The sequence below is a fragment of the Microtus oregoni genome, unplaced genomic scaffold (assembly GCF_018167655.1).
Source record: "Microtus oregoni isolate MIOR12 unplaced genomic scaffold, Mior012 000048F_ref0000485, whole genome shotgun sequence".
NCBI lineage: Eukaryota > Metazoa > Chordata > Mammalia > Rodentia > Cricetidae > Microtus > Microtus oregoni.
In genome coordinates this window covers 3,499,163-3,516,252 of record NW_024543222.1, presented here as the reverse complement: position 1 = coordinate 3,516,252, position 17,090 = coordinate 3,499,163, and the positions used below count along the sequence as shown (strand labels likewise).

The 17,090-nt window shown below is 51.7% G+C and overlaps 1 protein-coding gene across 1 annotated transcript; it reads left to right on the top strand.

Moving 5' to 3' along the window:
- Positions 1 to 11,737: 11,737 nt before the first annotated feature.
- Positions 11,738 to 17,044, top strand: Aanat (aralkylamine N-acetyltransferase). The gene is made up of 4 exons (XM_041636101.1): positions 11,738 to 11,861; positions 14,772 to 14,989; positions 15,226 to 15,380; positions 15,865 to 17,044. The coding sequence occupies exons 2-4, from the start codon at positions 14,827 to 14,829 to the stop codon at positions 16,168 to 16,170; spliced, it is 624 nt and encodes a 207-aa protein (XP_041492035.1). The 5' UTR covers positions 11,738 to 11,861; positions 14,772 to 14,826; the 3' UTR covers positions 16,171 to 17,044.
- The last annotated feature ends 46 nt before the right edge of the window (positions 17,045 to 17,090 follow it).

The following is a 17,090-nucleotide window of genomic DNA, read 5'->3' as shown; positions in this document are numbered from 1 at the left end:
TCTGAAGCAACTCCAAGGTAGCTTGTAAGCAAGGCTGTAATAGATAGGTATAGAGTATGTAGAGTCCCCAGCAGAGCTTGGAAGGTCATGACCCCTTAGGGTCTAAAGGTTGTGACAGGAGCCCAGATATAGATAAGGAAAATTAGCAGCTGGGCAGTGGTGGTGCACGCCTTTAATCCCAGCACTGGGGAGGCAGAGACAGGCGGTTCTCCGTGAGTTCCAAAGTACCAGTGTTTTGTCTTTAAACCCCTCTTAGTGGACGGAGAGTACAGTGAGGGAATTCAGTGCACACAGCAAGAGGGGAACCGGGAGTGATTAAAAGTAATAACCAGGCGGATTTCTGAGTTCTAGGCCAGCCTGGTCTACATAGTGTGTTCTAGGACAGCCAGAGAGCTACATAGTAAGACCCCATCTTGAAAAAACAAAGCAGCCACAACAAAAAAAAAAAACAAAACAAAAAGAAGGAACTGTGATTCTAAATCTTGGCTGTCTATGGCTGATCTATAAAAAATGAGCAATTGAGCCGGGCCGTGGTGGCGCACACCTTTCATCCCAGCACTTGGGAGGCAGAAGCAGGCGGATCTCTGTGGGTTCGAGGCTAGCCTGGTCTATAGAGCGAGTTCCAGGAAGGCACCAAAGCTACAGAGAAACCCTGTCTGGAAAAACAAAACAAAACAAAGCAATCAAAACAAAAACAAAAACCCAAGCAACTAAGTTTTTTTCTTCCTTCTGAAGCTGTTATTTTGGGGAGAAGGAGCCGTGGTACACGCTGGAAGTCAAACAACAACTTGCAGGAACTGTCCTCTCCTTCCATCACATGGGTCCTGGGGTTTGAACTCAGGTCGTCAGGCTTGATAGCAAATGCCTTTACCCTCTGAGCCTTCTTGCCAGCCATTTTAAAATTTTTATTATATCTGTTCGTGTGTGTGTGTGTGTGTGTGTGTGTGTGTGTGTTGTGTGATTTGTTTAAGAGTGGGTCTAGGCATGCCCCAGCCTCCTGTAGAAGTCAGAGGAGAACTTGAAGGAGTGAACCAGTTCAGGTTTGCTTCTCCTCAGCTCAGTCTTCTTGTGTGTAAAATAGGGTTGATGCTAGCACTGCCTGCATCACTGTGGGGCTGCCATTACATAATGTAGAACAGTGCCTGGCGCACAGCTCTCTCAATAACATTTAGTCATTACTGTAATACTCCAACCCCCTGCTTAGACTACACTACAGACTGGGAGAGCTGTTATGCAGCCTCCCTGTGGCTGGCTCCTTATTACCACTGTAGAATATAAATAGTAATTCTACTAATTTGGTGTGCCACCTTAGTAAGGCCCTAAAGATTTAGACACATGCTCAGGAGGATTTCTAATGGACTGTTTAAAAGAAATCAAGACTACTCGAGATCTACCCCAACCTTTCTCAATAAAAAGTGTTTATCACGCATTTCCCTTCAAGACAGTCAATGACAATTGGTCAGGCGGTTTGTGATTTCAGTATGTAGGCTCTTCAAAAGGGAAAAAGGGCAGAAGCCTGAACTTTGGGTAGTCTTCCACTTACTGGGGATATGACACTCGGGGAAGGATGGACGTGCACTGGGGCTGGAGAGGTGGCTCAGCAGTTAAGAGCACTGGTGTCTCTTCAGAGGACCCAGGCTCAATTTCCAGCACCCAAGTGGAGGCTCACAACTCTAGTTCCAGGGATCTGATGCTGTCTTCTGGCCTCCTCCAGCACTGCATACATGTCGTACACAGCCATTCTCACAGGCAAAACACCCATACACATAAAATATAATTAAAATTTACACATGGCATGGTAGAAAACACCCCCTTTTTTTTTTTTTTTGGTTTTTCGAGACAGGGTTTCTCTGTGGCTTTGGAGCCTGTCCTGGAACTAGCTCTGTAGACCAGGCTTGTCTCGAACTCACAGAGATCCACCTGTCTCTGCCTCCCAAGTGCTGGGATTAAAGGCGTGCGCCACCATCGCCCCGGCTTGGAAAACACCTTTAGTCTTAGTCCTCAGGAGGCTGAACCAAGGCAGATCTCTGTGAGTTTGAAGGCAGCCTAGTCTACAAATCAAATTCCAGATCCTATCTCAAAAAAAAAAAAAAAGAAAGAAAGAAAGAAAATAAATAAATTTATGCCGGGCGGTGGTGGTGCAAACCTTTAATCCCAGCACTTGGGAGGCAGAGGCAGGCGGATTTCTGTGATTTCGAGGTCAGCCTGGTCTATGGAGATAGTTCCAGGACAGCAGGGCTACACAGAGAAACCCTGTCTCGGGCTGGAGAGATGGCTCAGTGGTTAAGAGCACTGGCTGCTCTTCCAGAGGTCCTGAGTTCAATTCCCAGCAACCACATAGTGGCTCACAACCATCTGTAATGAGATCTGGTGCCCTCTTCTGGCCTGCAGGCATACATGGAGGCAAAATGTTATATACATAATAAGTAAATTTTAAAAAAAAAGAAAGAAACCCTGTCTCAAAAAACAAAACAAAAATAATTTTTTTTGTAAAGATTTTGCTAGGCTAGGGAGGCAGAGGCAGATGGATCTTTGTGAGTTCAAGACCAGCCTGCTATTGAGTTCCAGGAAAGCCAGGGCTGTTACATAAAGAACCCTGTTTGTTTCTTTGTTTTTTGAGACAGGGTTTCTCTAGTTTTAGAACCTGTCCTGGAACTAGCTCTTCTAGAGCAGGCTGGCCTCAAACTCACAGAGATCCGCCTGCCTCTGCCTCCTGAGTGCTGGGGTTAAAGGTTTGCGCCACCACCGCCCGGCTTCTTCCCTTCCTAATCATTGAGTAGAACAGGAAGAAATGGCCCATTTCTTCCACAGCTTCTGGTAATCATGGCTAATAATAGCTCCACTCACTGAGGTGTGACTTCATGCCCAGTTCTACACCCAGTGCTTTGCAAAGATCATTCAGAACCTGCCAGGGTGGAGGTGAGAACAGCTGATGTTAAATGCCCATCTCACCACCCCTAGATAAACTGAACTGTGTGTCTCGTGTCCTCGCTGTGTGTTTAATCCTGGTGCCCAGTGTAGCACCTGGCCAGAGCCTTGGAGTTTGGTAATGTGTCACATGGGTAGATACAAAAAGACCTGACATTTCGGAACCTCCAGCTTTGGTGAGTTTCCTATGCCCCACATGCAATTCACACATTGAAGCCAGGAATGGGCAGAGGTCTTCAGGCTGCTGATGCTCCAAACCCCTCATCTCCCCGCTTCCTCCCCAGTTTGAGCTCTATGGGAGCCACTGTGGAGACTGAGCCTCTAAAAGTTCCTTCCCACCTTTTGGTGTCTTTCAGGGATTTCACCAGACCCCAGATGCTCCCAAGCCTTGGGGTGTGACCCTGAACTGCAGCTATGCTGTGGCTCACTGCCTTTGGTAACTCTAGCGCCAGGGTCTGGTGCCCTCTTCTGGCCTCTGCAGGCACTGCACCCATGTGCTACACAGATTCAGGCAAAACATCTATACATATAAAATGAAAATACATTTTTTAAAAAAGGGGTGGCAGCCGGGCGGTGGTGGCGCAATCCTTTAATCCCAGCACTCGGGAGGCAGAGATGGGCGGATCTCTGTGAGTTCGAGGCCAGCCTGGCCTACAGAGAGAGTGCCAGGACAGGCTCCAAAGCTACAGAGAAACCCTTTCTCAAAAAACAAACAAACAAACAAAAAACCCCACAAATCATTTAAAAAAAAAAAAAGAAGCAAACTAGAAAAGTTAGAGGGTCTCCTTAAAGAAATTGATCTGAAGATGGGGGCAGATTGAACTGAAGATCAGGATCTAGCTTAATTGTCAGGTGTGCCTTTTATCCTTGCACTAGAAAGGCAGAGGCAGGAGGATCTCTGTGAGTTCAAGGCTAGCTGGTCTACAGAGTGAGTCTCAGGACAGGACTATATAGAGAGGTCCTGTCTTTATAAAGTTTTACTTGCCAACTGGAGGATCCTGGCTAGGAAAAGTGGAACTCCATGCCATGCAGGGATATATGGCTTGCTGCACTCAAGAAAATCCTGAAGTACTTCAAACCTAGGCAGGCTTGGTGGCAGCCTGTTACCGCTAGTTGGAGACAAATACAAAGGCCACCTGGGCAAACTGGTGGGTATGAATAACTAGCTAGAATCAGTAAACAAGAAAACCTGTTTAGCCGGGTGGTTGTAGTGCACGCCTTTAATCCCAGCACTCAGGAGTCAGAGAAAGGTGGGTCTCTGTGGGTTCGAGGCCAGCCTGGTCTACAGAGCAAGTTCCAGGACAGGCTCCAAAACTACAGAGAAACCCTGCCTTGAAAAACAAAAACAAAACAAAAAAAAAAAACCCAACAATGACAAAAAACAAAAACACTTGGCTTGGATAAATAAAGCGGGGAATGATTCCTGGCATCAGCTTCAATGCTACGCACATGTACACCCTTGCATGGCCACAAAATCTTTAAGTGCCAACTTCTTGACCCCTTTTGTTGTTTTATTTTGTTTTCAGGACAGGGTCTCACTATGTAGCCCTGGCTGTGCAAGCACTTCCAGGCTGACCTTGAACTCCCAGAGGCCTCCCTCTGTCTTCTGAGTGCTGGAATTAAAGGTTTATGTCACTATACCCAGCTTCTGGAGCCTTTTGGATTTACAACAGTCTGCCCCCTGATGTGGGATTCCCTCTGTATATGTGCTGCTTTTATTGATTAATGAATAAAGAAGCTGCTTTCGGCCAATGGCTTAGCAGAATATAGTCAGGCTGGAAAAGGTGTATACAGAGAGTAGGTGGAATCAGAGAGATGTCATGGAGCTGCCAGAGGGGAAAGATGCCAGCTGCCTGGTGGAACCTCTCCGGTAGGCCACAATCCTAGTGATTAGCTAGAAACACACTTAAGCTATTGGCCAAACAGTATATATTGCAAATAATATAGTTTCTGTATGATTATTTCAGGGCTCAGCAGCTGGGAACAAACTAACAGCCTTCCACCAACAGCCCCAGCCCCACTCCTTGCCTGAGCAAATGTGTGCTCCCCTCCCCCAGCACCTAGATTCTGCCCCATCGCTCTCCCTTTAATTTTTTTTTATTTTTATTTATTTTTGAGACAGGGTTTCTCCGTAGCTTTTGGTTCCTGTCCCGGAACTAGCTCTTGTAGATCAGGCTGGCCTCGGACTCACAGAGATCCGCCTGCCTCTGCCTCTTCAGTGCTGGGATTAAAGGCGTGAGCCACCAAAGCTACAGAGAAACTCTGTGTCGAAAAACAAACAAACAAAAACTTCCAAGGCAAGAAAGGGACAACTCTGGGAGCTCAGTGTCTACAGACCAGGAGACGGAGCCCGAAGGATGCTGGGTAAGGACGGTGTGTGGGTACTGGAGTACGTTCCCTACCCATCTGACCGCCTGCTCCCAGCTCCCAGCTGTTCCCTTGACTGAAGAAATCCACTTCACCCAGGGTGGCCTGGCCTTGAGTTGCCGGCGCTTCTAGCCCCAGAGTCCTGCGTGTCCTGTCGTCAGTCCTCCCCAGTCGTGTCTCCTCCCCGAGGAGACCCCGCAAGTCTTCACTGCCCAGATGCACTTCCTCTGATGTTCAACAGGGGGCGCACCCATGAGTGTGCTGGCTACCCGAGCAGCCCCTGCTTCCCTGCTCAGGACTCTTCCATTCCTCTAGGAAGCAGCGGGCGGCACAAAGGTGAAGAAAATAACTCAAAATGAGATAGCGCAGGATCTTCAAGGCCGACTTCAAGCGAAAACAGTTGGCCGCTTCCTTGGCCCAGAGACCTGCGTCCTGCCGCAGGCCTAGGCAGATACTCCCCGCTGTTGCAGCACTGGGCTCTCCAATGGTTGCAGGCCTTAGTCAGTCAGCATGCCTTCAGCCAACGACCACCCCCACCACCTCTGCCTGCTACTCCTCTGTACCTGGCACTATCCCGTCCTCCAGAAAGAACTCTTAGTTTTCAGAGAGAGTGCAATTGTGTTTGCACGTGTGTCTGCGCATGCGCCCAAGGTTGATGCAAAGACGCATTCTCCATCACTCGCCTACATGATTCATTGAAACAGTCTCTCAATCAAACCCAGAGCTTGCTGGTTCAGCTCGTTTTGGTAGACAGCTTGCTCTAGAGATCCCTGGTCTCTGCCTTCTACGGTCAGAATTACAGGTAGACCGCCAATGTTCTCCTGAGTTCAGGGGATGAACTTGAGAGTCCGGGCTCGTGTAGCAAGCACTTTTAACCATGGAGTCCCGTCATCCTCCCCTCCCCCAGTCATCAGAGCTTAGTTTACTGTGGTTCTTATCCTGTAATCCCAGCACTCAGGAGGCTGAAACAGGATGGCCACAGTAAATTTGAACCTAGCCTGGGCTACAGTGTGAGACTAGACTCTAGGCCGGTCTAGGCTTCAACCTGAGACTCTGCTTCACACACACACAAACACACACACACACACACACACACACACACACACGTGGGGCGGTGGGGCGGGGACCTCAGGAGCGCCCTTATTAGCAGACTCTGAGGTCTGTTCCTCATTCTTGTTGGCATTTGATGGTGCTGTCTGTCGTCTCCTTTGGATTCTGGAACATGTCCTGATTGTCCCCAGCCTATGACCTCACCGTTCTTCCTCTAATGGCTCTTCCCCCAACAGTACAGTTTTGGAGGATGGATGTCCCAGAACTCAGAGCCCCGTGCACTCAGTTTCTGGAAAGGCCCCGTGACGACATGACGTCACATTATAGTGGGAGCATGTGTGTGAAAAGATATCGTATGTCAAGATAGCAAGTCAGAGAGAGAGTACCAGGCAACAACCCTCTTGACAGAAATAACCGGGGTCCTCTGAGAATTACGTCAGTGCTTTTTGAAAGCAGGATGCTCAATTACTTCCCGCAGGGACCCACCCCTTAAAGGGTCCACACCCCTCCTCCCAACACTGACACACTGAAGAGCAACCTCTCATCACATGTACCCCTGAGGGACCCACTCCAGACACATCCAAGTCACCTGATCACAGGTTGCAGCTGGAGGATGGAGGAGGCACCAAGAACAAAGACCTCGGGGATCACGTGCATATTGAACCCCCTTACATGGATGGTGTTTTTCCCTCCATCCCCTGAGCCTGGGCCGATGGTCGGCATACTCTGTTCTAATCAGCCACAGGCAGGCAGAGCGGACAGAAGCAAATGCCATTTCCAGGGAGGGATGGTACCCCAAGGGAAATCAGGGGACAGGGTGCTTGCTGTGAGAGGGCTTCGTTTCTGTGCCATCTGTTTCTCTCCAGGGATTCTCTTTGGGGGTCCTCATTTCCCCCTCCTCGACTCTTAGCAGACCTTCTGGCCAGTGGGGGCTGAGGCACTGACTCTCCATGAGGAAGAAAAAACAGTCAGGGTTTCCCAAGGCTTGTGCCCTTCTTAGTTGCTGGCTCCATTGCACCCCCTGGCGTCCAATCGCAACCACCGGTGGATGCCCACAGTTCCCTGTGAGTCCACGTCCTTCCTCATTGGCCATCCTCATGGCTAGGCACCATCTGGAAAACACCTCTCCACATGGTGACCCTCAGAGACCAGGGAAGGGCAATGTATTAGACATGGCTAAACCAGGGAATCCCATGCTGTACCAGCCAAGAGAGGGACGTGAAAGGGGAGGGAAGGTGACGGCTTGGTTCTCTGCTGGCCAGTAGGAAGACAGCATGCTGCTGAGCTGGGGATGTGGCTCAGCTGGTAGAATGCCTACCTAGCCTAGCCTATCGCTGTATATACCTGGTGTGTTGGCACAGGCCTGTGATCCCAGTGCACAAGACAGGGAGGCGGGAGAGAGAGAGAGAGAGAAGGAAAGTGGGAGAGGGTAAAGCATCCCAGATTGATAGGAACAATGATCAAAGATAGGATGCCCTGAACGGATACATCAAAGCCCTCAATATCGAGAGGGTGGGTTTCCCTTTCTAGCTCCAGCCATGTGGACCTCACCAAGGCCCTTCAGATGCCCAAGCCCCCTCCCACCTCAGGGACTCCGGCTCTCGAGAGACCATGATTAAATTAACCTGACCTCAGCTTTTGTTTGTTTGTTTGGGTTTGGGGGACAAGGTTTCTCTGGGTAACAGCTCTGGCTGTCCTGGAACTGGTTCTATAGACCGGATGGCCTCGAACTCAAAGAGATCTGCCTGCCTTTGCCTCCAGAATGCTGGGATAAAAGGTGTGCACCATTACCGCCTGGCTTGATTAAAATACATTCTTGTCATCTACACCGACTTGGTGTATAAGTTGTGTTGGCTCCAAGCAAACACCCCCACTCCAACCAGTGGTCCTCATTCTTGCCTGCAGATTGGGATCCGGGGGCTTGGCGATGCTGGAGAGATGGCTCAGCCTTTAACAGCATTGACTTCTCTTCCAGAAAAACTGGGTTCAATTTCCTGCATGCACTTGTATTTCACACCCATCTATAACTCCGGTTCAAGGGGATCTATTACCCTCCTCTGGCCTCTGTGGGCACCAGACATGCATGTGGCACACAGACCATACATGCAGGCAAAACACCCATACACATAAAATAAAAATAACTAGGGGGGCTAGAGATGGATCAGTGGTTAGAACTGGCTCTGTTGTAACTAAGATTAACCCTAAACTCACTGTGTAGCTGGGGATGACCTCGAACTCCTGATCCTGCCTCCCGGTCCCACACGCTGGGATCACAGGCCTGTGCCACCACACTGGGTATATACAGCGATAGGCTAGGCTAGGTAGGCATTCTACCAGCTGAGCCACAACAGCTCAGCGCATGCTGTCTTCCTGTTAGCCAGCAGAGAACCAAGCCGTCACCTTCCCTCCCCTTCACGTCCCTCTCTTGGCTGGTGCAGCATGGGATTCCCTAGTTTAGCCATGTCTAATACATTGATTGCCCTTCCCTGGTCTCAGAGGGTCACCATGTGGAGAGGTGTTTTCCAGATGGTGCCTAGCCATGAGGATGGCCAATGAGGAAGGACGTGGACTCACAGGGAACTGTGTTGGCAGTATGGGCACTTAGCTGGGGCGCTGACTGTGTTCCCCATCAGGCCCAAGGGCTAACCCTAAGGAGGTCTTTCTGATCAACCATGGAAAGTCTGCTGAGGGTCTCCTACAGGGGAAAAGTGGAAGTAGCCGGGGAACAAGCAGTTGAGGCAAGGACAGGAGTCCCTAGGGCAACAAATAGCAGAGAGGGGTCTCAGGAAAGAGGATCCCACAGATCGCAAAATGTGTGTGTGTGTGCGTGTGTGTGTGTGTGTGTGTGTGTGTGTGTGGTGGTGGCGGCGGTGGCGGCGGTGTCTGTACTGGCCCTGGTCTCCCCAAGGATCAAGGTTGGGGCCGCTGTCCTTCAAGGATCATGGATTAAGTGCACCCTCTGATGGTAGCTCCAGGGAATGCACCTCCTGGCTCCACACCTTGAGCAGAGGAGGGGCCTGGTACCAACAGGCAGCACTTGGTCAGAGGACAGAGCAGGTGCTGGGCAGAGCTGAGCTAAGGGAGGCAGAGTGCGGTGTGAGTGGGAAGGAAGGGGGAGGAGGGCTGCCTGCGCCAGGGACAGTGAGATCGCGGGCACCGAAGGTCCTCGAGGTGGGTGATTGGAGCTGAGACGAATGGTGTCCGGAGATATTTGGAGTTTAAGGAAACGTTAAATGTAGCACATATATAGAGAGTTGTGTGAATTAGCATTGTTCAATGGGACAGTTACCTCTCCAGTATTCCTAAGGGCAGTCCCTGGGCTGCCACCAGCCCGTTCCCAACACCTGGATCACCACCTGGAAACCACCGTGTGTTTCTCTGGCTTCTGTCACCCTTCTGTTGCTGTCCTCCAGGGTGCTGCATGGTGGAGGCTCAGAGTGACATTTTATATAGACCCATAGCTCTCTCTGTGGTTGCTGGCATTTAGGCGTTTCTAATCTGAAGACCATGAATACTGTTTCTGGGGACTTTCCGACTCTTTTGGCACCTGACTGGGTCCATGAAATTATTGAACAGAGCCTCAGTTTCCTCCTCTGTAAAATGGGGACAGTTATTTGTGTTCTGACAAAGCTTGCCTGGAGATCAGAGGGTGGAGCTAGCCACTAGTTAACCACGGAGGTCTGTATGGACTGGAGACAGGAAGTGATAAGGCTGGGCAGAGAGAAGAACCGATAATGAAGGGGTGGAGACAGGATCTTGACCTTTCTTAGTCAGAGAATTCAGAGAGGTAAGAATCTCTGGTGGCTGCTGCTCTGATCTTTCAGCTTTTATCTCATATCTGACTCTGCGTTTTTATTGATAAGATTAATTAGATTAACGCTTCATCTGGTGTCCAACTTTTGGGGCATGAATTCATGAAAAAGATGCTTGCCTGTGACACGCCTGAGCTGTATATGGGGGCTCCCACCGGAGTCCTCGCCCAGCCTGCTAGGTTTCTCTCCCCCCGCCAGCCCTCTGAGCGAGTCTGGGATTTTTTGTTGCAGTCTCTCTGCAGCAAACTCCACAGGCACCTGGGCTCCTTTACTGCTGTCAGGAACGCTGTCCAAATTGGACAAGCAGGACACAAAAGAAAGTAACTGTCAAACTTTGCCAAGGCAAGGTAGAACAGCCCTTCAGAATATCCTGCTTCACAGAAAAGTCTGTCAGATATTCTTGGCCTATAGGCTGAAAATGGATGCCCCAGTGTTACAGAAGAACCTTGGGTGACTGTCCAGGCAGCCAGCTGTTTCTGTCCTTTCTCACATTTTTTGGAAGTTGCTTGCTTGTACTTCCTCTTTACTCAGGTAATATTTCCTTCTTGGGCCTCTGATGGAGTTGAAGACTAGATATTTATAGTTTTCCTTGTTAACGAATTCAGAAAAGAAACTCACAAAAGAAAGGTAAAGTATATAAGGTTGAGAGACAAAAAAGGATGGTTTTGGGTTGGTAATACAAGTTAGGATAGAAAGTGGATTAGGTACAATACTCCAGACTCACAGGGATATAATAGATAATGGAGTATTTTCTCTGCATTTGTCAAATACAAATGGACTGGACATTGTTAACATAATCCTTGACTGTATATATTATATATAGTTATTGTACTTATTGCATATAGTTTTTCTATGTTAGTTACAACCTTCACTTTTTATTTAGACAAAAAGGGAGAAATGTTGTGTGATATTTTGTTTGTGTTCTGACAAATAAAGCTTGCCTGGAGATCAGAGGGTGGAGCTAGCCACTAGTTAACCATGGAGGTCTGGAGGTCTGGAAGTCTGAATAGACAGGAGACAGAAAAGGCTGGGCAGAGCAAGGAAGTGATGAGGGGCAGAGACAGGATCTTTGCCTTTTTTGGTCAGAGAATTCAGAGAGGTAAGAAGTCTCTAGTGGCTGCTTCTCTGATCTTTCAGCTTTTACCCTGATATCTGACTCTGGGTTTTTATTGATAAGGTTCATTAGATTAATGCTTCACTCCCCTGGTAAGATGTCCTGTGGATTGTAGAAACTGCCTCCCCAGGTACATGACTCTAAGCAGTAGCAGGCTACCTGACCAGGAAAGACCCTCACGAGTATGGGCACGCTGACCTCTGAAAGACATTATTGCTGGTGCCCAGCCAGCTGGGGAGAGGGCAGGGATTAAAGTCACACCCCCAAGCTTAGCCTGTGCTCTTCCCAGGGCCTGATACAGCTACTAGTAATTCCTTTTACGTCCTCTATGGCATTGCTGACGCCTGTCCTCAGCAGGATGGGGCCAGCCCTGACTGCCTAATCATGCTGGCATTGTACCACATGGAGTAACGTGGGAGGCAGGGCCAGGGGGATTAGAAACCTCCAAGCTCACCACACGCTGCCAGGGGGATACATGCTACAGCTGTCTTGCAGACAGGAGTCTCTGGTTCTCCTAGCTCTCGCAACTGGTGACAGCCCTCAAGGTGACTAACTCTGTGTGGGGGACACTTGGACTCCTTACAGTTCTGGTAAGTGGGCCCCTCTCTCTCTCTGTATGTATGCGTGTGCGTGTGTAACGGGGGCCAGGGGTTTGCTGTCATTCCTCAGGAACCGTCTACTTCATCTTTTGGGATGGGATCTCTCACTATTCTGACGCTCACCAAGTAGGCTGGGCTGGCTAAGGGAGCTAGTGAACCCCAGGTTTGCCCGTCCCTGACTCACCCAGTGCTAGGTTTGCAGATACTGGGCTATGGGCATTGCACCTGGGTTTTTCTTGCGTTTTGGGGATTGTGCTTAAGTCCTGTTTGAGCTATCCCCAATGCCCATCTAAAAAAGGACATTTTTATTCCATTTTATTTATTGTGTGTGTGTATGTGTTCAAGACAGAGGAGTCTTGTGGGAGTCGGTTCTCTCCTATCATGTGAGTCCCGGCAGCAAACTCAGGTTCTTAGGCGTGGTGGCAAGTCCCTTTTCCTGCTGAGCGATTGCACCTTAACTTCCTAGCCCCTTTGAAGGCAGAGGTATGGAAGGACCACCGCGTTGTCAGGGGTCACAGGAAAGACGATAGTCCCTGGGCATGTCCTGTGAGCCTAAGCTGACAGACGGTTCCCCTGAGTGCCCTCCATACCTGACCCCCCCCCACCTGGAACTCAGCAGTCTCAGACTCTTTAACCGTCTTATTCCCCATCTCCTGAACATGACCTAGTCTGACGTCATCCAGGAAAATGTGGCGCTCAGGCTCCCATTAAGTAAAGAGCTTTTTCTTCTGGACTAAAGTCTGAGGCAACCTAAAAAGCCCCTAGTCTGGGGAGGGAGGGAAGATGGCTCAGAGATTAAGAGCTCCTATCTCTCTCCCTGCAGACTGGAGTTCAGGTTGAGCGTGCACACTGGGCAGCTCACAAGCACCTGTAGCTCCAGCTCCGGGCCTCTGTGCGCTCATGCACACTGGGCAGCTCACAAGCACCTGTAGCTCCAGCTCCGGGCCTCTGTGCGCTCATGCACACTGGGCAGCTCACAAGCACCTGTAGCTCCAGCTCCGGGCCTCTGTGCGCTCATGCACACTGGGCAGCTCACAAGCACCTGTAGCTCCAGCTCCGGGCCTCTGTGCGCTCATGCACACTGGGCAGCTCACAAGCACCTGTAGCTCCAGCTCCAGGCCTCTGTGCGCTCATGCACACTGGGCAGCTCACAAGCACCTGTAGCTCCAGCTCCGGGCCTCTGTGCGCTCATGCACACTGGGCAGCTCACAAGCACCTGTAGCTCCAGCTCCGGGCCTCTGTGCGCTCATGCACACTGGGCAGCTCACAAGCACCTGTAGCTCCAGCTCCGGGCCTCTGTGCGCTCATGCACACTGGGCAGCTCACAAGCACCTGTAGCTCCAGCTCCGGGCCTCTGTGCGCTCATGCACACTGGGCAGCTCACAAGCACCTGTAGCTCCAGCTCCGGGCCTCTGTGCGCTCATGCACACTGGGCAGCTCACAAGCACCTGTAGCTCCAGCTCCGGGCCTCTGTGCGCTCATCCACACTGGGCAGCTCACAAGCACCTGTAGCTCCAGCTCCGGGCCTCTGTGCGCTCATGCACACTGGGCAGCTCACAAGCACCTGTAGCTCCAGCTCCTGGCCTCTGTGCGCTCATGCACACTGGGCAGCTCACAAGCACCTGTAGCTCCAGCTCCTGGCCTCTGTGCGCTCATGCACACTGGGCAGCTCACAAGCACCTGTAGCTCCAGCTCCGGGCCTCTGTGCGCTCATGCACACTGGGCAGCTCACAAGCACCTGTAGCTCCAGCTCCGGGCCTCTGTGCGCTCATGCACACTGGGCAGCTCACAAGCACCTGTAGCTCCAGCTCCGGGCCTCTGTGCGCTCATCCACACTGGGCAGCTCACAAGCACCTGTAGCTCCAGCTCCGGGCCTCTGTGCGCTCATGCACACTGGGCAGCTCACAAGCACCTGTAGCTCCAGCTCCGGGCCTCTGTGCGCTCATGCACACTGGGCAGCTCACAAGCACCTGTAGCTCCAGCTCCTGGCCTCTGTGCGCTCATGCACACTGGGCAGCTCACAAGCACCTGTAGCTCCAGCTCCTGGCCTCTGTGCGCTCATGCACACTGGGCAGCTCACAAGCACCTGTAGCTCCAGCTCCGGGCCTCTGTGCGCTCATGCACACTGGGCAGCTCACAAGCACCTGTAGCTCCAGCTCCGGGCCTCTGTGCGCTCATGCACACTGGGCAGCTCACAAGCACCTGTAGCTCCAGCTCCGGGCCTCTGTGCGCTCATGCACACTGGTGCCCATATTCACACACAGACACACTTCCATTAAAAGACAAAAACTAAATAAAAAATCTGGCCATACTATCTCGCACAGAAGATAGAAATCTCCCTCTGGATGAGACAAGCCACATGACTGGCTGTATCAGAGGCCTGGGTGCCTGCCCACCCCACAGATTCAGTAGAGGAGGTTGGAGGTTCATACACCCCCTTGTTCTGCTGTCCCCTTGGGCAACAGTGCCGAGGTGTCCACATCTATCAAGGCTCGTCTACCTGGAGGGCATTGGAATCTGTCTGGAGCTCTGGACAACTGCTCTAAGGGACCTCTGGCTCCTTCGTTGTTGTTTTAATATTAGTTAACTTTTATTTTATGTGCATTGGTGTTTTGCTTGCATGTGTGTCTGTGTGAGGGTGTCAGATCTTGGAGTTACAGACTGTTGTGAGCTGTCATATGGGTGCTGGGAATTGAACCCAGGTCCTCTGGAAGAGCAGCCAGTGCTCTTAACTGCTGAGCCATCTCTCCAGGTCAGCCTCTAGCTCTTGAGTGAAAGTGAGGAGATACACTAACATTCCAAGTTCCTGGAATTTGCCCAGGATTGTCCTGGCTCTGTCCCCAGAGATGCCTGACTTGTGTTCTTCAAGATGAAGGCCAGGCTCCCTCTCCTCTCTGACAGGTGCTAAGGGACCACTTCTGAAGCTGGAGAACCCGGGGGAGGGTTCAGCAGCCAGATGCTCATGCTGAGCACCCACTCCCTGAAACCTGTGGCCCCGCACATGCCACCTGGGACCTCGGAGTTCCTAGGCTGCCAGCGGCGCCACACACTCCCTGCTAGTGAGTTCCGCTGCCTCACTCCGGAGGATGCCATCAGCGTGTTTGAGATTGAACGTGAAGGTGAGTGGCCCTTGGGGGGGGGGGGCACTCTAAGCTGGCTGTTGTCTTCTTCCGAGGCCTGCCTTTGGGAGTTAAATTTGAGAAGCGCGCATGCGCACGCGCAGAGAGAGAGAGAGAGAGAGAGAGAGAGAGAGAGAGGGAGGGAGGGAGGGAGGGAGGGAGGGAGGGAGAGAATTTGTGCTTGTGTACCCACACAATGGGCAAGTGGCATAGAGGATCCTTGCCTTCTGCCACAGCCTTTATCTCTGTCTCCGGTACCTGTCCCCTCTACTTGGATGAGATCCGACACTTCCTAACCCTGTGTCCAGAGCTGTCCTTGGGCTGGTTCGAGGAAGGCCGCCTTGTGGCCTTCATCATCGGCTCACTCTGGGACGAGGAGAGACTTACTCAGGTGAGGGCAGGGTGAGCTCCTCAGAGATGGACGTCCCCTCCTTCTGAGCAGAGTAAACCCAAGCAGCAGGCCCCTGAGGGCCCTCTGCCTGACCCTCTAGAGCAGCCTTCTCAACCTTCCCAACAGACGCTGAGGCCCTTCAGTATGGTTCCTCGGGTGGCAGGGCGGTGAGATTTTTGTTGCGACTTCTATAAATTGTAACATAAATGCCTGTTTTCCAATGGTCTTAGGTGACCACTGTCAAAGGGTCGTTAGACCCCCAGAGGGGTTGCAATTCACAAACTGAAAAACGTGGCTTTAGAGTCTCAAAAGACCTCTGAAGTTTTGTCTGTGGGACTGTGGCTCCCAGTCGGGCGGGCCCTGTCTGGATAAGAAGGGAGCCCTGGCTACTCTGGTACCTGGGACACCCTTCTGGTTAGGATTCCGTCTGGAGGAGCAGGTACTAGCTAAGTAACCAGGACATCTGTCCTTTGCCCACCCCCAGGAGTCGCTGACACTACACAGGCCTGGAGGCCGCACAGCGCACCTGCACGTACTGGCAGTGCACCGTACCTTCCGGAAGCAGGGCAAGGGCTCTGTCCTGCTGTGGCGCTACCTGCACCACCTGGGGAGCCAGGCCTCTGTCCGTCGGGCCGTGCTCATGTGCGAGCACCCACTGGTGGCCTTCTATGAGAAATTTGGCTTCCAGGTTGTAGGCCCATGCGCCGTCACCGTGGGCTCCCTCACCTTCACGGAGCTGCAGTGTTCCTTACGGTGCCACGCCTTTCTGCGCAGAAACAGCGGCTGCTGACCCAAGCGGCCCTCTTTGCCATGAAGAGGTGGGAGCAGCAGGCTGGGGACTCCTGTCTAACTCCCGCACCACACCCTCCTCCGCCTAGAACCCACCCAGATAGAGCTGGCTAGAAAGAAGGGAGACAGCCGTTGCCAACTGGAGTAGAGCGGTAATGGTCAGGAAAGGGGACAGGAGGTGGCTTTACCTCAGCACAAGCTGCCGTCTGTCCCCAGAGGAGCTCTTGCATTCTGAACTGTGCCGAAGCCAGGACCAGGATGGGAAGCCAGAGTAGTGGAGGTCTGTCCCCCACGCCTCCTCCTCTACCTGCCCTGTTTCTGCATCCCAGTGCAGGACCCTGATTCTTGGGGTCCTTGCTATCCCCAGACTGACACCCCTTCCTGGCTCCTAACTGGGAATGAGGGACAGCCAGGAGAAGAATTTAAGAAGGGCCTGGGGCTGGGACCTGTGAATGATGGCAACCTTGGGGTAGCAGGGTGCTGCAGGGCCACACCCCACTGCGCTTGGGCACCAGTGTGCCTGCCGCCCCCTCTCCCTGCTCAGGTTTCTTTCCCATCATGCTTCTCCCCCCCAAGCCCCGCTAATGAAGCAGCTATGTCCGCCATGGCTGTGGCTCATGGGTGTGTGCAGGGGCTTCTGAGTGAGCTGATGGAGGATCAAATACCACCTGGCCTTCGGCTAAGAGCACCTCTGCCTGAACAGGCCGTTCCTGCACATGGTCAGCCCTGTTCCTGCCCTGGAGCAGAGGCAGAGAGGCTGGGGTTGAGATCTCAGGGTGCAACCCAATCTCTCAGAGTCCTCAGTGTCTCCGTGGTAACCTCAATCTGGTTTTTGGCTCAACTAAAATGCCAGAGAAATCCCCAGTCTGCCTCAGCCTCATGATTGCTGCCTTCATTCCCAAGTTTTTATTTTTTAAATTA